The sequence below is a fragment of the Protomyctophum bolini genome (genome assembly GCF_963924005.1).
Source record: "Protomyctophum bolini genome assembly, chromosome: 23".
NCBI classification, from domain to species: domain Eukaryota; kingdom Metazoa; phylum Chordata; class Actinopteri; order Myctophiformes; family Myctophidae; genus Protomyctophum; species Protomyctophum bolini.
Window position 1 is genome coordinate 6,570,385 of NC_137884.1, and position 22,237 is coordinate 6,592,621.

Consider the following 22,237-nt stretch of genomic DNA (forward strand, 5'->3'; position numbering starts at 1 on the left):
ATAAACTACATGAACCCTAGCATAAATCTATTCTGGGGGTGAACATTCAGTGAAATTAAGTTCACTCACAATGCATCACAACATTGCACATTACTCAGTATAGACCTGTGGGACGCCCCGGTTAACCAAGTACTGAATGAATACAAACATAAAAGATACTTCATAGCCAAAAGAAAAGGAGAGGGACGTGCACTGGCTGGTAATCATGTATTGCTCGTATCACAAAATGTCTGAGCAAAAGACATTTGACTAATTTCCCCCGATGAAAACTATACAATACAACAAGGCCCCTGGTCTAAATCAAATTAGCAGTCAGGTCCAAAGTGTTGATGTGTCTCAAAGCCACGGAGTAAACAGAGCCTGTTCAATCAATACAGCTGATACAGAGATCAAGGGCTGCACACGCACGCACGGTGCATAGAACTCAGGTTGTTGGAGAACCTACTCGATCCCAATACTCTGCCTCAGCTTCAGATATAAACAAGAAGCCCTCGGATCCATCACTGAACAAAGAAAAGTCTTTGAAGAAAGAGTACGACTGCTGAAAAGTAGAGCCGGACCAATGCTTCTGTTCGGCCAATACATCGTCTATAATTTGACTTTTTTGGTGGCATCGATAATATCCTATCATCCGCAATAGAGCAGCCGATGTGTCTTGATTTTTAACCACTTTCTCTACTCGATTTTTACAGTAAATTCGACATCGGACCAAAATACCTGCCATTTTTCGTTCTCTATAAACAAGCAGCCCTCCATGCCTTCTTCGTCTTAACAAACAAGCAGCCCTTCGGCCCTTCCTCCGTCTTAAAACAACAAGGATGGAGCTCTAACTGGCTGCTGAAACATCTCAGAGAGCCCTGCCAGGTCCCTACGGAGACTGCAAAACCAGGAAAGCCCCACCAGGACCCCCCCCCCCCATCATCTCCCTAAGGACAACTACAAGGCCCTATGAAGAAGCAGTAGCTACAAAAGAAACCCAGCATGAGGGGAAGATTGTGTGGGAAGAAAGGAAGGCATGTGTTGACTTCGTCGACTAAAACTAAGACGAAAAATGTTCGTCGACAACCTTTTTCCACTGACGAAAACTAAATGGAAACTAAATGAAAACTAAGCTATGCTGACTAAAACTAAATATACTGACAATTGTCAACAAATAAAAAATAGACTAAAATGTTAGGAAGGGACTAGTGGACAAGAGATCCAGTAGACTGTAAGTCATTTTACACTTGGTTGCAATATTTTCAAGTGTAAAAACAGTCCTTACGACGGCATCAAGGCCCGACAAAATACATTTTTGACGACTAAAACTAGATTAACACTAAGACATTCCAAAATGACACTAAAACTAAATGAAAACTGTTCAAGAGACTATGACTATAAAACAACTAAAATCAAAATGTGCTGCCAAAACAATAACACTGCATGGTAGGAGAACTCTGAACATGGTAGCTGCATGGGGATCATACCCAGGGACGTTATACCTGCTAATACACGTATTGATCAGCTGGTGGGAGATGGATCGTTTTCCTGCGTGACGCCATCCATCATCAACAAGCAGACCCCTTTCTCCCACCCCCAACCCTAGGGACCCCCGCCCGCCCCGTCGTCCTCCTTTGGCCCAGGAGGTCAGCACAAGAGGAATGTGCACTGTCAGGGAAGTGGCGGCGAAAAGGGCACCCGGCGCTGTGCGGGCCTCGGGTCGTTTATATATTATGTAACAGCGGCACTGACACTATAGGCCGACCGATAGCAGAGCACACTATAGGTCGACCGATAGCAGAGCTTTGGGTTCGATGCCGATCCCAATTTTCATAGTCTTAAAAAAAGCGCACCTGTGTGAAGTGAGGGGCGATCTTATCGTACATCATCTCATTCCGGCCAATTAGCATTCGCGTCCTCACCTTCTTCTTCAATGTTTTTGTTACGCAATGTTTGTGTTTACACGAACACTCAAAACTGTCCATTTATTGTCAATGGCATTTAATGTTTGTGTTTGGACAGAATTTGGGTTACACTTACACACCAAAAGTGAAGTGCGCCGTTATCATCGTACATCATCATGTCGTAACATGTCGATTTGCTTGTTCATGTTCACATATGACGTACATTCTCCATTCATTGTCAATGGGAATTTAATGTTTGTCTAAGACGAAATCTACACTATAGCTGAATAGAAGAGGGGCTATAGCATTAGCGCCCCTCAAAAATCAGGTAGAAAAAACAGGAAAGGGCGCACACCAGTGTTGGTGAGGTGCTGGCTTAAGGCAGTAAACAAGTAAAAATAAGAAAAAGGCTGCACACGCCACGATGCTGTATATTTATTGACAAGAATCCAACGTTTCGACCTAGGAGTAGGAGGTCTTCTTCAGGGAATCCCCTCAAAAATCACTCATGTGAAGTGAGAGGGGCCCACTGTGGCTGCCACATGACGTCACTGCTTAAAGCCAACATTAAAAAAGTCCATAGACTTGGCTGCCACATGACGTCATGTCTGAAAGCCAGAGTCCGTCTGGAAGCGCTCGTTATCAGTGAAGCAGCGTCCATCTGCCTCCTGCATTATGTGGAAATTTAAAACAGGTGGTACGCAGATATCCAACGAGCACTTCCAACACTCCAACACTTAGAAAAACAAATCACCAGGAAGTATAGCTCATAACGTATCTACAGTGGATTTTTATGAAACAAACACTTATATGCAGATAGAAAGAGGATAATTCAAGCTTTTCGTACAGCTGCAATGTTGGTGAGTTTGACAATGTTTAATACAATCAAATAGGACTTTCCTGTTTGGATGAATGGGCTGTCAAGTGTCAATGGGAAATTGCAACTAGTTACCACATTGCTGGCAAGATGGACGCATTCTGCATATAGTCAATTGACAATAGTCGACGATAATGTTCTAAGCGGCAAACAATGATGTATTGTCTGGCTCTAGCGCATAAATTGTTCCAAAGCAGAGGAGGTAGGCACCCTATTGCAACACAAGGTAAAGGTGGGGGGGGAGAAGAAAAATAATCCAACAGAATGAAAACTTTTATATCTTTCCAATCCCGAGTCGAGTGTGAATTGGAGCAGTGCTATCGAGCCTGTTCCAATCTTTCAATTGACCTTGGCTCTGTTTGTTTACCGACCGCTGTGGGGTGTCGGTCTAAATGAAGTGTCGCCGTTTTGTTTTCAGTCACAGTATAAATTAAAAGCAACAGACACACACACACAAACCTCTGCTAAATCCCCCACCCCTTAGAACTAAAGCACCTTCTGGACTCCATTTTATCCAAGCTATAATTAATTTGCTGAGTGGATTTGCTGGGCCTAATCCCACTGAACTGGGCTGAGCGGCCGTTTGTTTGTGCCGCTCGCAGATTGCATATGGCGTCTGCAGGGGCGGGCAGATAGATGCAGCACCTGGTCTTTTTGCTCAGCCCAAAACACAAAGCCAATTCATCTGGCATTTCAGGTATTTGTCACGCAAGCAGCTTTTAACCACTTAAACCCCATTACGTTGTTGAGCAGAGTCCCTCAGGGCTCCGTAATGGCGTCCGGCGTAATGCCGGATTTTACGCTTGATTGCATGCTGAAAATAGCCGATCTGCAAGCTCACAACGTGTCTCGGCGCGACGCGTTGTGAGCTTGTAGATTGGCCATTTGTCAGAGCGCAACACTCGAGCGCAACCAAACATAAAATGACTTGTCTTTCAGTTCTACTGGATCTCTTCTTCACTAGTTCGTCCCTAACAAATTCGTCTAGCTTTTATCCGTTGATGAAATTGTCAGTATATTTAGTCGTAGTTTTAGTCACCGCAGCTTAGTTTTTATGTAGTTTCCGTCAGTGAAAAAAGGTAGTCGGACATTCTTTCATCATAGTTTTAGTCGACAAAATCAACACTGGTGTCAATGTAATCTATAATGTATTCTTTAGGGGTGCAGCACTAGATCAATTGAATCAATAATAATAATAACTACAACTAGAAAAGTCACAATGTTTGAAAAGTTGCAAAGTGTGGTTGCTGCAGTCGCTTACAGAGGCCCCTCCCTAATTTGAAAACTTCTATAACGCTTGAATAGTTTGGTCTTCAATGTAACTCATGTCTTTACAAACAACTGTAAAACATAGATTCGTTACGTAACCAACTGCCAATTTAGTTACTAGTCTACAAACGTTATGCAAAGCTCGGCCAATCACAACGGAAGTTCGATTCGATTACTCGATTTGATTATTCGATTACTCCGGAGGGGAAAAAAGGTGTCACAATAACAATAGTCTGGTTGCCACACTAATAATAAATACATAGAGTAGTAACAACAGCTGAGGAAAAAAATGAGTGCGGATACAGTATAGTCAACCAGGAAAGAGAAAAAAGAAGGTCTTGCTCTATTAAAAGGACTATAATATGAATATACTGTATAAAATGACTATAATCTGAATATACCGTATAGTAACACGTTCCAGTCATTTGAGCCTTGCCTTTAAACGTTCTCATGCACTGCACACGCTGTGTGAATTCTGTATCCTGTAAAACCAGCCCACACTGCCACACTGGGGCCTAACGACATGGAACCGTCTCAATTTGCATATGTGCACGGCCGAGGTGATGGAAACTAGTGTGTTGGCCGAGGCACGTCACACTCACATCAGGGTCCTGGTGATAATGAGAGCTGATAGCCTCGCTGCTGTCCTTAACACAATTAGACCTGAGGACGATTCTAAAAAAGTGTCTTCTGAATCCTAACATTTTCCTGTAAAACATATGTTTCTATGTCAAGTGTTTGCTCAACCTTTATCATGTCAAGGACCCCCATAATTATCAGTATTTGGCCGCGGATCTCAATCTGAAAATATGTTGTTCCAGGGACCCCCCCAGAAGCAAATATTTGAGTTTAAAACTTTCGCTCTGAAAGAATATATTCAAAGATTTGCGGCACAATCTTTCAAAAATAGCAGATCTACAAGCTCGTAGCGCGGCACTCTGTGCTGTGCTATGAGCTTGCTATTTTTCAATAGCTAAAGTATAACGTAATGCTTAAAACACCAAAAAGGGTCCCGCCCAGAATGGGTTAACATCCCTACCTCTTAGCCAAATACGGGGGGGACACGCACAGGTCCCCCTGGACTGAGGGTGATTCACCGGCTATTTGGACGCCGTGCTCGTAAAGGCATTCATGTATGGCGGAATTAATTGCCGCCGGCTGCAAAGCCCCCCCCCCCCCCCCATCCCCGTCGTCCGTACCGTACGTCCTCCCCGCTCGCCGCGGTGACATCTGTCGAGCGACGGCGAAACATCCGTCATGTGACAGCAGATGCTCACCTGACAGGCAGCATGAATCACCTGCCAAGGAGCACGCCACCGGATACCCATCCACGATAATCATATCGCAGAGATTTAACGTCATTGTGAAATTGTCCTTCGTCATACACTGGACCCCGAGCTGTCTCTGTACGTGAAACCACTTTTTTCCCCGTCTACAATATCTTCACCAAAAATAGCTGTCCTACAAGCTCATGATTGCGCTTGTAGATTCTATTTTTGGCCAAAGTAACCTTGTGTTCCTTTTTTTCCCCGCTTTGGGGGAACCTCCTCCTGGACCCCAAGTTGAGATTATCCGATTAATAAAATCCACACCCGTGTGAAGTGAGGGGCGCTAATATATTAAAGTGTATAACTCATGTTGATTAGGTGATGTAATGGTGATGTAAAACAAACATAAAACGCCATTAACAAAAAAGAGACATGATGTAAACGTTTTTCGAGATAATTTTCCACTCATTGTCAATGCGTTTATACTAAACAAACTTTTAACTAAAGACAAACATTAAACCTGTGTATAGGAGGGGCTATAGCGGCCCTCAACAAACAAGTAAAGTAATAGAATAGGTAAATAAGTGATAGTTGGTTGAAGCCCTAGCTGACAACAAGCTGAATGTGAACCCGCGGTCTCAGGTCACATTCACACCAGAGAGCTTTGCTGCGATTAAAGCGAATCCTGCTGCGTATTTTCAGAAAGTGCACTTCGTTTGGCAGGTGTGAAGGCTCATTCGAATCCTAATGCGTATCAAAGAACCGCATTTTACTCAGAGCAAAAACGGGGGTTTCGCTTCGCTTCCAATCACACTTGATTACGATTCGGTGCAGGTGTGAATGCAATCCGCAGTAAATAAAGGAAATTAAGCAAACAATGTGGCGGGTGAGGAGCTGAACACAGTTGGAGACGGAGAAGGCATATTTTACGCAGCGCAAAGATGTCCCGTTACCGTGGATAGACGTGGTCGAATGAGGAGACTGAAGCCCTGATCGAAATGAGGACGTGTACATTAATCAATTGCTTAAGAAAACACATAAAAACACTGCAGTGTAGCCTATTATAGCCTACAGAATATTCTGTCTGTCTGTGCGTGCCGTAAACATGGAGTGCTGTCACTGTGTGGGGACCATGGGGAGTTATATCAGTGCGCTCAGCGCTGTGCCTCCATGCCCAAAAGAACAGTGTGTGGCGGCTGCGTGCGTAGAGAGAAAGAGAAAGGGGGGGGGGTTCCCAGACGGCACGATACATGCACCTTATGAGTGTAATTTTATCACCATAGATTTCACTGTGTAGTATGAATGGAGTACATTGATAAAGGTCCCCCCTGCTGCGTTTCCAATTGCTGCGAATGACAGTGTGAAGGCAAACCGCAGCAAATTAAATATGCAAGAATCCCAAATTCTCAGCCCATACGCATTGAGTCTACCAAAGTATTAGGTGAGAATGTGACCGCATACACCAGACGCAACAAAGGCCCAGTAACAGCCAGGCAAACAAGATGCCTCATGCGCTGCAAGATGGAGGACAAAGCTTCCATTTGCTGTCGAAAACGGGCAAGACTTTCAGGTCAAACACACACGATATTCCTCATCGCAGGAGTCAGCGGGGGTTGTCCATCTTGGCCAAGACACAGGCAGAATGATTTGGGTGCCCACCACAGCGTAGTGATAACAACAACAGAGCAAACTCGGTCAGTGACCTCGCCCCTAGCCAGATGACTGGCTGGATCGGCGTTGTGCGTGACGGCTTCTGAGTCGTTTTGCAGAGCTATAGCAGACATTAGTCATTTATGCTACATTACATCATGACACCGCATGCCGTGTATGGCAATCAATCTCCATGCGCTTCCCTGAGCAATCCTGTCAACAGACGGCACACACACACACTCGCATACATGCTCTTATCTGTCATTATCTTGATGGTAGAATGCATGCGTTCCATTAGGGGTGCAACAGTTAATCGAACTCAAACAAATTGAATTAATTGGTATTGTTGAGGAGCCCCCCTATGTCCAGCTTTGAGAGTTTGTGTAAACAAACATTGAATGCCATTGACAATGAATGGCCAGTTTGAAGACAAAACGCTAAAGTCTAACTCATGTTGCTATGAGTAGGTGACATTAAACCTGTATAAATACCTGTGTATTGATTAATAATCAATCCCTAGTCAAGTATAAAGATCACACCCGTGTGAAGTGAGGGGCGCTCTTATCATCTTACAACATGATGTAAAACAAACATTGAGACAAAACAAACATTAAACCTGTATATAGGAGGGGCTAGCGGCCCTCAAAAATAGGGCTTAAAAATAGGGCTTATATAAATTACACACCTCATGAATTCATGGAGATTTTTTTGTTTTTGTCACATTCCTAAGGCAATAATTGTATGACTGGTGTTAAGTCAAAGAGTCTCCTACTGAGTCTCCCCTTTCAAATTGTTGGCTTATGAATGCGACTAAAACAAAAAGATCGAGACTTCATGGGGTGTGAACTACTTAGAATTTGGGCGATCTACTCATTTAATTAGTTAATCAATAATTTGATTAATCTAAAAAATATATATATCTATAGACAAATCGCTAAGAAAATATGCCATTCAACTGATACCACACAAAGACGGACTGCCAAGGGCGATGTGGTAGCCATGACAACGGCTGATTTGGACTTTTTTTTATATTTTTTTATCCCACAATTTTGTAACCCATTTTTTCACCCATGCGGTGTCAATCATCTAATAGTAATCCTGGTCGCTACACTCCCTCTGCCAACACAATGGCAGGCAGTATAGAGAGCAGAATTACTGCATGTTCTTTTGTGAGGGTACCTACCACCTACCCTGGGCCTATAGGGGGACACAGGGAGAACAAACCTACCACCTACCCTGGGCCTATAGGGGGACACAGGGAGAACAAACCTACCACCTACCCTGGGCCTATAGGGGGACACAGGGAGGGTACCTACCACCTACCCTGGGCCTATAGGGGGACACAGGGAGAACAAACTTAGGGTATGGGCACTGATGACACGGCGGAGAGAACACATCCCCAGCGCCCACAGTGCCCCCAGCGGGAATCAAACGCAGGACCTTCTAGCTGTGAGGGTGCGACAGCGATACCGACTGCGCCACCATGCCAAGTCTATGGGATTTTACCACGCGTGTTTGGAGCACTTATGACGTCGTAAATCGTTTGCCAGCCAAGTCTATGGACTTTAATGTTTGTTTAGGGCACGTGACGTAAGACGCCATGTGGCCAATTTAAATACAGTGCAATTGCCCTGCATTTGCTCAGCTTTACTATTTTTTTATACCCATTCCCTTTCCCAAAAGTGAAAGAAAGAGTGGCAGAGTTGCTAGATAATGGTCCAGCAGATGTTAGGGGGGGGGGGGGGGGGGGAGAGAGAGAGAGAGAGAGAGAGAGAGAGAGAGAGAGAGAGATGAGTGGGTGTAGATAAAAAGCTGAGCAAAAGAATATATGGTCTGACCTCAAGGAGGTGTGGGTTGCAGCGAATACACCATGTGGGCGGAATTGTATTAGGAATGCAAAAACATCCCACACACTGCCTGCCGTCTGCTACATGCAAACATGAACATTTGTTTGTCAGACTTGGGAGAAATAAGATTGTTTATGAACAAAGTATTTTTCTATTCATAGGCTTGGTGTGATATTGTATGCCCATGGGGTTTCCATGGCATATACCCTATTCTGGTTCAGAATAGGGTATATAGGCTCAGGTGCAGATTTTAACCAGAAGAATAATTATGACATTGTGTGTTTCTGGTTCAAATATGCTGTTGAGCCGATAAAAACAAAGCTATGGGAAACTGGCAGAAAAAGGACTTTCATTATTGCAAAGAGCAAAGTGAAAATGTGCGCTTGAGTCTCTTTTTTTTTTGGCATTTTGACAACTTGCCCTTCCCTCCTGACGATCTTTACTCACTGTATTTGGCAGTGAGTGAGCCATTCAGTTTCACTTTCAAATTGTTTTGCTTTTTGTGGCTGTGGGGGGACGGAGAAGAAAGTCATTTATGATTCACTGGTGGTGGATTTCCCTACAGTGACATTGTGACGTTTCCATAAACATGAATGTCCCAATTAATGTGAAGAAGGAGCAGTTTCTGCTTTGGGCAATCAACACCCTGCATATTCATGAGTATTCAATAAGTTATGAATGAGGAGCTTGCGCCCATGCTGCTCAGGCCACTTAATGACTACGCAGATTTGCACTATAACGCCACTGCTCTTTACTTGCCAACGAGTGGCACTTCCAGCCTTGTAAAGCTCTCTAGGGTTTCTCCATTTCAAGAAGTAATTCAAAACAAAAAGACATCTAGCAGCCTCCGTTCCCGTTTACTGTACATTAAGGGAGAGTGGCACGAGTAGTACACAACAATAGCCTCCATTTTATTTTTTTATTGAAAAGGTGAAAAGTCATCTCCTACTTCTCGAGTGGACCGACTTTCATCTCCCTTGAAGGCATTAATGTAGCACGAGGCTAAATCGAGTTACAGAGGCCTGGAACTGTCACGTTCTGTGTACCTCAAGTGGCAGGGGAATTTCCCCGACGCTGTGAAGTGGCTCTTCTGACGATGGCGATTAAGTCAAACGGAGAAGTGGGACGAATACAAGGTCGCATGAAAGTTAACCATCCAAGGAACTAGTGTGTCTACTGATGTCATGCAATGAAATGGAAGTCGAATAGACTTCCAAGTGTAAGAAATAATGCTTCCATCCTCTGGTTGTGCCCATCGTATCACAGCTGAATTACAGTGGGACTGCAGAACTACAAATGCCTGACTCATGTCGGAGGTCTCATCCACAACGCCATCGGCCGTGATAAACACACTCACACTGTGCGAGTGCACTGTGCACACACACACACACATGACGGTGTGTCTGTTCTACCAGACCTTAATGGTCGCCCGGAACCATTAAGGTCCGTGCGACCATTGCTGACAAGTGTCAGCATGTGTCTTTGCAGCTATGCTTGTAAAAAGCTGGGTGACAACAATGGTCCCTCCACAACGACTCTCCCGGACGCATCGATCCCAGAGTATCAATGTGCACGAAACGATCCCCAAAGAGCTATCTTGTAGAACACTGGTTTGCAAACATTATCATGTCAAGGACACTCATATTGATTTGTATTTGGCCAAAAAAAAAACGAGAATTTATGAAAGAGTTACGATGAGCTCATGCATCTGTTATTTTCGAGTAGCCAAAGTATTTTAAAGGGCTTTAGTGTTTAAACTGTTCTTCATTTTGCCACCCCTTTGCCCACCCTCACCCCCGGTTATAGAAATATCCTTCTGTGTCTGTTGGATGATGAACAAAGTCTTCGCTAATAACTGAGCAATCCCCCAGTTGGCGATGCCCAGTGTACTTAATCGGCTAAAGAGCCAAGTCATCCGGAGGACACAGACAGTCATTTACACATCTGAGCGACCAGAGGTAATGTTTTTTTTTCTCCTTTGCATGTCCCCCCCAGAGTGGCCACTGGCCAACTCTCACTTTTTTAGCCATTTGAAAGACTCTCCTCCGGTTCTGAAAGCCAGCCCAGAGGGTTCAACTTGCAGCCTTGAAAGGAACTTAAAATTAATTGGGTGAGAAGGTCAGAATGGCTAAGTAATGAACAAGAGTTGTGATTAATGAGAAAGAGACAAGTCGTTCCCACTCAGGGAGGGGAATCTTTTGTTGGGAAATTAGTGTCTGCGTGTTCCTGTGAGCTCCCAGGCATATAGCCGAGGGGGGCTGGTAGAATGTAGATGTATTTGTATATCTGCTTCTGCGATGGGATATCGGAGAGAAAACAACACTTGATTTCATCTCTTGTTTCTACTGGAGTCAACACATTACAGTACCACTGAGATACAGTATACCCAAACAGAAGAACAAAACATGCATGAATAATAACTACACCAAATGAGATTGCAGCTGTACCGTGTTGGGTTAAACAGCATCAGCACAATAGGCGTCTTGTTAGTGGGGCCAGGAGGAGACGTTAGTAGTGCATTTCTCCAGGAAGAAATATAATTCAGTCATTATCTAATCCTGCAGCATAATTTGAGTCCCTCCCCCTCCCCGACACCTCATTCCCAGTACAGGGTCAGTGTCTGAGGCAGCTCCAGAGTGCAGCTCATCCGGACAGAGTACAAAAGACCCCTGAGAGAGAGTCTCTCTCCCTCCCTCTCTCCCTCTCTCTGAGAGATAGAGTGAAAGTAAGGCAGAGTGAAAGGGAAAAGATGAAATGGAAGCGAGCAGAAAGTGGAATTGGTAGGAAGAACGAGAGAGAGGCAGCAGAGAGGAGAGAGAGAGAGAGAGAGACAGATTGTGTGAAAGACACGGGTAGGGACAGTGTGCCTGGCCGTCTCACACATTCAGGGCTCACCTATAGCGGATGCTCCCTTCAAGCCAGGGCCTTTCACAAGTTATCACACTCCACAGCGAGAACTCCCTGCTGCCAGGAGTTTACTGCCAAATCAAATAATTACTTTGCAGACCTTGGTGACTATTGCATTATGGGAACTCATTCGCATGTACATGGACTCCAGCGACTGTGACCCCCCCCCCCCCCCCTAAGTCAAAATTGTCAATTTAATCATAATTAATAATGGCACACTGCAACGGAATTTCAATCCTCCAAGACAAAGTCATTAAAATGGTCTGGGGGAAGTAATCAACTTTGGACAGGCCTCAGTAATTCATTAATATACCACCTCGAGATGAAAAAGCAGGAAAAAAGGGTGACTTTGTTTACTAGAAAAGTCTGTGTTCTGCTCAAACTTTCAGGGTACGCAAAGAGTCATGCTGGCTAAACCTGGTGTCATAACATCAGATAGGAGACACATCTACATGCTGTCATAAACATTCTTATTGGGCTTATTGTGGCTCAGCTATAACCTGACTCATGTCGGAGGTCTCATCCACAACGCCATCGGCTGTGATAAACACACTCACACTGTGCGAGTGCACTGTGCACACACACACACACACACACACACACATGACGGTGTGTCTGTATTGAGTTCACACACTCCTTCCTCCTACCTGCATCTGGTCTCTCTCAAGCAGAAACGATGAACCCGAAGCAGTGGGACAAAAACTTGATATCTCTATAATAATTCTGAGTTGTAGTTTTGTTCACATGTGCGCTGTGGCACAGCTTCAATATGTCATCAGTCTCGTGTTGATCCCGCCTCTAGCGGCCACATAGTGGACGCATATCGCTCCGATCAGCACTGGTTCGGAGTACATCGTCTCTGCCCGAGAGAGACCAGATGGAAGTAGGAGGAGGAACTCACTACTGTCCCTATCTGGCGGAGTCAGGTTAGCTCAGCTAAGGAACCATATCTAGATGCTGTGACAAACGGTAATGGCACCTGAGCCAGTTAGTGTTCACTCTACCAGCTCAGTGGCTGTGTGGTGTAGAGTGTTCGCCTGGAGACTGGGAGGTCGGGGTTCAATCATCGGCAGAGTCATGACAAAGACTATAAAAATGGTACGCAATGCATGATGTTCCTTTGTTTGAATGTCCATAATGGCATACCGGTAAGTTGTGTACTGTACTTATCATTAAAGGGGCATGAAACCCTACAATGATTTGTTTTTGCAGTATGTTTTTACCCTGAACAAAATGACAAATTCTGCCTGCCTCAAACTTCATCCCCCTTTATAGCATAAATCTCTCACAAATGTGCAATTCAGGCATTTAGCAGATGCTCTTATCCAGCGTGACTTACAAAGTGTGAGCTAGGAGTAACAGGATGGAATTAGAGTGCTATAAAAAACACGAATGTGCTACAACATAACAAGTCTAACTTAACAGATATTAAACCTGGCATGTACTGTATATAAATGCCGGTAGAAATATTTATCTATACAATACCTACACCTACTGTAGCATCTATGCATCTAAATATACCCGGCATTCTACTGTATCTATCATTTCCATGAAACCTGTGTGTGCGTGTCTGTGCATGCATGCATGGTTGTGTTGGGTCAACTTTAGAACCATTATAAATCCATCAACAAAACGCATGTAAAACATCACAAACTGACAATGATGGATGCAAACAGATTTCCCATGTGTTTTGACATGAACGGCCCTGTGCGTTTACCTTGAAAGTTCCCGGCAGACAGATAGAGCCAGGTGAGCGCGGGGATGAAGAGCAGGGCGAGAGACGCCGCCAGGAACTTCCTGCGCCCACGACACATTCCCAGCATCCTCTGGGTGCCAAAGCGTGTTGGGTGGGAAAAAGAGAGGCGAGGTGACCTCTATGTGGGCAGCAACTGTTGTCCGGGTCGATGCATGGCACTATCTGAGAGGAAGAGGAGGGTGGGGGTGGGGGGGCAGAACAATAGCATAGGTTATAGACCACCGCACCTTGGCTTGAGCTGCTCAGCGCAAACCGCTTCTGTTCTGGCCTTGTACACAGCCTGCACACATTAGGATATGACATATCTGAGCAAAAAAAATATTGTTAACTATTCATTCCTATTCAGCTGCAGTACTGTCAATTATAGTGCCAAACCAATGCCAGCTTTAGGGGTCCAATGCCTAGACCACAGATAGGCAACGTTGATTTTTTGAATACACTTTTGAGTGACGAAGAAGATTACACCCAGACATCGCGTGATCACAACTTTTTCATGGCAGTTTAGCATAATGTTAAAGGATATATAAAAATGTTCCACATTTAACTGCCCATAACTATGTAACGGAGTATCTGGATTCTCTAAGACTCTTTTTTATACGATCGGTGAGTGGATTGTTGTGGGGAAAAATATTCTATAGGTCTTCAAAAGGGTAGTAAAAACGCTTGCTGGCAAGAGCAGCTATAGACAATGTTTTAACTCTGATTGAAAGAGAGAAAAAATGAAAAAATCTATTACAGGTTTAAAAAACATTAAACCTGTAATAAAAAAACAATTCCCTAAAAACGGTCATGATCGTGACAGCCCTCTGCCCTACACATAGGCTGGCTGCATAATTTCAGATAGGCCTACATATAGCATGAAAAAAATAACAATTAGGGATGGGAATTATCCAAATCAGGTTCTCTCCAATAGCCTCTTCCTTTGTTTTTTTCGTTTGTTTACTTGATTTGATTCTCTTTAGCCTGCTGGCACAGCCAGCCCTGAATTAATTAATGTATTGATTATTGATTTGAAGTTTTGATAACCGTATCGATCGATTAAGCGGTTAGTAACAATCTAAGAATCTTAATTCCCTGTCCAGCATAAAAATCTACATTTTGCTGATATACAGAAATAATACAAAAGGCATATTATATTCCTTAATCAAATATGAATTTGACCATTGACGATACAGGGCCAGGCAATGGCATCTTTGTATGTGTGTTCCTTGGCCATGCGCGCGCGCAGACAGCATTACATTCACAGAAAACGATTAATTACGATTCATTGTTAACCGTTAAGTTTGATTAATTCAAAACGGTGATTAATCGACTAACGATTAACTATTAATATCCCTAGTAACAATGGCTGATATACCTGCCAGACCGCTATATTGGTCAGGCTCTGGTCAATTAAGAACCCTCTTTTGCTTGAATTCTTTCTGAGTTTGCATGTTCTCCCCGTGTCCCCTAGGGTAGATACCCTCACAAAAACATGCAGTAATCCTGGTCTCTAAAACTACCTCCCCCTGGCCAGCCGGGGCACCTGATGGAGGGGAAAGGAACTGGTCGGAATAACGTGTCCCTTCCACGCGCTACGCTCGGCCGGGGAAATTCCCCTCTGTCAGGTGAAAAGAAGCAGCTTGGACTCCTCATGCATAGAAGGAGGCATGAGGTCAGTCCGCTGCCCCCCCAGGTTGGCAGAGGAAGTGTAGCGCCCAGGATTACATTAGACAATTGGCACTGGGTGAAAAGAAAACTGGGTTACAAAATCGTGGGATAAAAATTTAATTAAAAAAGGAGGAAAAAATAATAATCAGACTTGTGTGAAGTGAGCGGTGCCTTTATTGTGATGACACCAATTCACCGGTGTGTAATGAATGCTCCACGTAAGGGGGGGCAGACATACACACAAAGCCAGACGTTGGAGTGGTTAGCGCCGCTCAAAAAAGGACAAAGGGAGGGTTGAGTGCTGGAGAATTACAGCCAGCCACGTTTTAAAGGTTTGAAAGCCTCCGGAGTAGCCCAAGTAATCGAGGACCGTAAATAATTCATAAGATATGAATCTGAACGTTAACCTGCCATCTCAATTTATTGGATTTGCATGTCATGAAACGCTCGCATGGGCCCGAAACATGCTCCGATGACCTACCATTTTAGGGAACAGGCTATTTGGTTCAGTTTTCAGCACAGGGCAGAGCAGACAGTATGGAAGCCTCATTATTTGATATTAGAATAAATCCTCTTTCCATTAGGACCACATTTGTCCAATTAGCCGGTTGACCTCAGTCGATTTTTAATCTTCACCAGAGACTGCCTGGGGATGAGGCACAATACCCCCCCCCCCCACACACACACACACACACACACATATACACAAGCGGGGGTGCCAATTATCATAGTGTCACTCCAAACAATGCGGGAGAGAGATCCATTTAGAACGATGTTGAGGTATTTATTTCCATCAATGTCCCTCTCGTTTATTGAATCTCTTGGGGGCTTTTGTTGTGGCCCTTGGCGCTGCTAACAGCAAGAGGACTTTGACCGGGTTAAACAAGGCTAGGCTAGATTAGAAGCATCCCTTTAAGTAGAACAACCGCGGTTGTGAGAGCAGAGACTCCGATTTCTCCATTTCAACGCTTCCTTAGCCTCTGACCCCCGTCAGATATTGGCTCTGCAACGGGTACTGTGATCTTCATTGCTTAATGCTGGGGGCTTTCATTACCATATGCAAGTGAGATGTCAAGGCCCAGAGCCAGTGCAGAGTCAATGTCAGCATGAGAACCAATCGGGACCGGGCAACAGCCAGGAGGAGGTATTATCTCTAGGAGTGCAGAAGTTGCGCTTCAGTTTGATTGGCGGGTTCACATCCCTAATGGAAAAGAGGGCTGTGAACTCATCAGCAATAGAGCCTGACCGATACAGATCGGTCTGGTCGATGTACAGTATCGGCCATCATTTGACTTTTTTTAGGACATCGGTAGCAGCAATTATGCAGCCGATGTGTCTCGATTTTCACCTCTTTCAAACCTGGTGTTCCTATGTTGGGCATGTCATTAACTCATTATAGGAACAGATTGCCAAGAACAGGCAGATTGTAAGCTTGTAGATCGCCTATTGTTGAAAATGTTTCAATAGGACTTAAGGGGTTAAAAAAAAAAAGTTATCTGTGTTTATTTTGGCCGGGACTTCAACGCGTGAATTTTGATTAATTAATTACAGGCAACAAAGTATTTTGGCAATGTATGGCCTACTTGTGCGCAAGCAGAGCGCACCAGTCCTCTGCTGAGCTCTCTGCTGTCTGGGTACGACTGCTGCTCTGAGTCTTAGAGCTCTCGGTGCGGGTACGACTGCTGCTCTGAGTCCTAGAGCTCTCTGTGCGGGTACGACTGCTGCTCTGAGTCCTAGAGCTCTCTGTGCGGGTACGACTGCTGCTCTGAGTCCTAGAGCTCTCTGCTATCTGTCTGGGTACGACTGCTGCTCTGAGTCATAGAGCTCTCTGCTATTCTAAATCCTTTAGACCCGTTATTGACCTTATACCAACCTTGAAACGTACGATAGTTACTTCACCAAGAATGGACACACACACACCCAGGCGATCGCAGTACTTGCACGCTCTGTAATAAGCAAGCACAACAGCACATCTTACCCCCCACCCCCTGGGTAAGAGGTGGTCTAGGACTCTGCAAAATCAGCGACTCGGCTACACATAATATCGAGCCCTAACCTGACCCCTGGTCTAATTGAAGACGCACACACACACACACACACACACACACAGAAATAAACAATCCTACAACAACAGAATTTGAGAGGAAAGGGAACCGCAAGCCGCATTCAATCTTTTCTAATCTTGCCCACTACTAAAAGTAATGCGATATCCATACCCTCCATTCAAGTTTATAGTCATTACTATAGATATCAACGATGAGTCTTCCCTCATGGCTCGACAGTAAGTTAATAGAAAATGGAATTTAATATCCAGAGCTCAATAGTAAATTGCTGTGTGTTGACACTGAAAGTGATGAGCGATGATTACGGAAGCCATGGTCTGTTGGTTGAAAAAGGCCATGGGGAGACAAAATGGACTACAGAAGATACTGTGGTGCTTCGTATTTTAGACTACAGGTACATACACATACTGTAACTGGCAAAATAAGTCAAAAAGCTTGCTGTACTGTTTTTCTTGCATCCCCCAAAGTGTAATTGACTTTGTAGTAGGCAATGTTTTTAGCCCTTTTTCCTCCTCAATTTGCCAAGACCACTATAATTGGTCCTCACTAATGCTCATTAGAATATGGTAAAACCAAAATCCTACTTAATAGTTTCAGAGGAGGGCTGTGATAAGTTCAGAAACCTGCCAGTGACATTGTAAATTGGGGAATCCAAGCTAATGGCAATTCAAAAATCACACCTGTGTGAAGTGAGGGGCTCTAATATATTAAAGTCTAACTATGATTAGGTGATGTAATGATGATGTAAAACAAACGGTGTCAAACAAACATTAAATTATCTTTATTGTTAATGGCATTTAATGTTTGTGTTAGGGACAAGTTGACGTAAATTTTCCCTTCATTGTCAATGGCGTTTTTAAAACAAACATTGAAATAAAAAAAAACATTAAACCTGTATAAAAAATATAGCAGATTGATAAGCTTACAACAATTTGATAAGCACTACTGTGGACAGTAGGGATCATCAGTGCTGGAAATAAAATCGAGAAATGTTTTCTGGGCAATATTGCAGAGAAATGATGATGTGCACTCCAAGAGCGCACAGTGGCCTATATTTGACAAAGTGGTTGAGATGCCCGGCGAGAGAGCGGATGTGAAGCTGTCCCGCGCCATTGGCCACAGCTAGATGCTGCAAACGCTGCAGACTGGGGTAGGAGCCTATAAGGGCCCAATTGCCCCGCATGTAGTCCTCCTACAAGCACTCAGCCAGCAGGACCAATCGCCTTTGTCAAACTGACAGCAGCACTCAGCGATGAAGACATGACGAGCTTAAAAGCAGCTGCAGGCAATGGAGGGTATCGTATCAAACGTATCGGGCATGCTCTGGTGATAGAACTAAATTAAGAGGCCGCGGGGGGAAATGTCCAAGCCATCCCGGGTCAAATCCAGCCACACTGCTTTGTCATCTTGACTCAGTGATGACCAAACTGCCGTTGGTTTCACAAAAAAGATGCTGCCGATCTGGCCACTACCCGAGCAATGGTTCACGCATCTGACACGGCGCCAAGACGGCGCAAGATCCCAGAAGAAGAGTGATTTCAGAAGTACAGTACGTATGTGAAAGCTTGTGACACATGCAGATGACCCGGGCATTCTGAATTTAAAAAAATGCCCCAATATGCTACATTCGAAGAACTAATAGGCACACAACCAATTTTGTGAAGATTCCCTGGATCTACTTAACTGCTACCTAATGACCCCCTCCCGATACAGATTTAGGTACAAAATTGCAAGCTTGTTGATCTGGACCTTCTTGAATCTTGATTTTTTTTTGTCATTTTTTTCCCATGGGGAGGCAGTCCAAATTGTCAATAGCTGGACCCAAATTATGTTAATTATTAATCTAATCAGCTAGCTACTGTGAAGCTAGCTACTGGAAAACACCACCTCTATCAGGGGAGAACTCTTTCACCTTGGAAAGGAATGCCAGCACTCAAAATTGTTTTGTATTTTACTGGCATTCACCTTATCCTCTCTTAGCGGTTGAGTGGACTTTAAATCATGCCAGGAATACATATCACACCTTAATGGAGAAGCAAGAAGCATAGCTTCATTATACTTAATCCACCATTCTCTGAGGCATCTCTTTTTGCCAGTACAAATAGCATAGACTGCCAATCAGAATTTTTAAGAAGAGAATCTGTCAAATTGAATTTAAAAGTTTGCAGTCGAGACTGGAATTCATAATTCATTCTAATCCAAAATTGCAAGTTTGCTGTATTTCAATAACCTGCAGACAATCAGTATCTCCACAAGCTCAATTAAATCTGAATGGTTGGAAGAGGTGACCTTGCCAGACCCGTCCTGCCCCGTCTTGTCCTAAGGGACCTGTGTGTGATTTTGACGGAGGGGTGTGCTGGCCCATGTCCACACGCCCAGCTGGACCAGAGGGACGGATAGGAGCAGGCCTCCTTTCAAAGGGAAGCTGTGGACGATGTCCCCGTCTGTCTCCTGGTCCTGCCAGGTAATGAGGATTCATGGGGGCCCTGTGGGCAAGCTGACATCGATCTCTGGGATGAAAGAGGTGCAGGTGACAGGGGAGGAAGCTTGCCTCTCCTCCCCTGACGGATCCTGTATTGTATGCTCCACATCTCCTTTCCCTGCCACACTAGCAGGCCGCGTCTTGGCAGGACTCACTGTAGCCAACAAAGATGTTCATTTTCACTGGTCTGAGGAAGGTGCCATCTCTACACTCGAGCCAGATTGTAAATAACGTTTTTCCAGAAGGCGATCAATTGTGAGCTGTGATCAGTTATTGCTCGGGTGGTAGTGGTTAGCACGTTGCCTCACAGCAAGGTCGTGGGTTCAAACCCAAAGTGAGTGGCGTTTGTATGTTCTCAACTTCAGTTCATGTGCATATCGACTGCATCCTCCAGTTTCCTCTCACACCAAAAATACATGGCAAGCTATATTATAACAGACATAACAGACATAATGTCCGGGCCTTAAGAGGATGAGCTAGACACTGGGGGTTCCCACTGCTCCAAATAGTTAGGATGGGTTAAAAGCACAGGACAAATTATGGACACAGTATATGCAAAAAGTACTTGGCATGTACAGTAAGTAAAACTATTTGAATTACAATACAAACAAAAGCTGGGTGAAATTCTGAGTGGTACAGTGGCCTCTTCGCACAACACACTGACCTCACTGGGTGTCTGTGGAATAAGTCTTCAGCTGAGCTCACATGGGCATTAGATGCCTAGATAGCAGCCTCTTCACACAGCTAAGAGCTTGTCACAGACAGATGCCATCGACGTCATTGAATAGCCGACGGAAATGGTGACTCCATGCTGGCTAAGCAATTATGACAGGCAGTTTGAAGGCCCTCTGTCGTGCCCTATTCACTGGCCATTAGTTTCAAAGCACCCCGAGATATTGAAAATGTAGTCTTTGCTTGCCCCCCTTCTGAAAACTCATTCCGCGCGGAAACAAAGTGCTTCCAGAGAGAAGATTAAATTGTACACAAGACAAAGGATATGCATTACGCCCCATGGCTAAAGGAGGATTAATAACCAGCTGTTTGTATTCCACTGATGATAATGCCTTATTTATGTGCATGATGTAGCACAGAGAATTATACTTTAACCTATAAGTAGCCATCTAGAAAATAAATGAGCAGTGTGGACACCAATGCAAATTGATATGTAAACTAAAGTGAACGGGGGAGTATAAAGAATAGCCTTTAAGCAAGATAATCATAATTTGCAGGGAAGTCAAAGTGAAATTAGTGCCTGCAAATTAATCTTGAAAGACACAAATAGATAGAAGTGGCACATAGAGAAGGATAAATTGAATGTCCTCTAAAATGTTGCTTCGCCGGCACAATGGAGTGGACAGGCCTGGCTCGGTCCAGGGCTGCTGCAGAATTATTACGGCACTCGGCACTCCTGGCAGCGAGGTGTCCCCCACCACAGTGCCAAGATAATTAGATGAGTGGGCATCTTCTGTAGCACAGGGCACAATCAAGTGACAGTCAAAGCAAGAAATGATGGCGATTTGGTGAAAGAGCTTGTGGAATCCGAATCCATCAAATATGCTTTCAGTGAGACCGATTGATAATTGCACCCCTAAATCACAACGCAGACCAATTAAGTCATGGATTTCTATAATTACTCAAACCATGAATAAATCAGATATAACGATACGCATGATGAGCTGTGGCCACAGTCGCAGTAGCATTCAAAGTTCTGTTCATAGTATTCATACAGAAATACATCCACACAAAGAATTAACAAAAGTCTAAAAACTAACAGCAAGAGCCTTGGCAGCATCTGGCACATCAGTGGGTGGTTTTGCCTGTCAACAGCAAAACGACTTCAAACCTCTTTTTTTTTTTGTTCTTCTCCTTTTTATATCTATTCCTCTATTTCCATTCTCATTATCTCACAAAACTGTAACCATCCATTACTGCTCATACAAACAGGTCACCGGAGAGGAGAAACAGTGCCTTAAACTGGAACAGAACACAATAATGTCCCTGCTGAACACACATCGCCTCGAATGGTTTGATGCAACAGGAACCTCGACTTTGATTTTCCACAAGAATTCCCTATGAACTGAACTGTAGGCGAGACCAGGCGGTGGCGAAGGGGGGGGGGGGGGATGCTTTGCGCTGCCTCGCTTCCTGTTGATGGCGAGGCAGGAGTGGCTGCATGATTCATAGCCAGCATGCAGATCTTGTGAATTTTAATGCATTTTTCACAGGAAGAAACATGAAAGCATGTACTCAATAGAAATGTGCGTATATATATATACACACTGCTGTGGGTACAGTATGTGCTTCCCTACATACTATTACTTTACAGGAGCATACGGCAATAGAGCACGAGAGTGAAACGGATGCAGGAAGCAGGGTTACCTATGGGTGCATGTAATGCATTATGGGTTTCGAGAAAATAATGCAAATAAAAACACATAAAAGCCTTTCTACCTTGGAGGAGACCATTATTTTATAGGCTGTGTACAGAGACTTAATGCAAATGTTTGGGTTTTTTTGTTTGTTTTTTAACCTGCTGCCAACATTCCCCCAAGTCTCATTTATTATGGACACAGGGAGCGAGGCTT

General features: G+C 44.2%; 1 protein-coding gene across 2 annotated transcripts in view; it reads right to left on the reverse strand.

Annotated features, from left to right (window-relative positions):
- large1 (LARGE xylosyl- and glucuronyltransferase 1) overlaps window positions 1–22,237 on the reverse strand; it is a 106,502-nt gene that overhangs the window by 69,893 nt on the left and 14,372 nt on the right. For both annotated transcript variants that reach the window (XM_080757330.1, XM_080757329.1), the window contains exon 2: window positions 13,419–13,619. In XM_080757330.1, coding sequence (XP_080613456.1) covers window positions 13,419–13,524 — 106 coding nt within the window. In that variant the 5' untranslated portion in view covers window positions 13,525–13,619. The remainder of the gene's footprint in view (window positions 1–13,418; window positions 13,620–22,237) is intronic.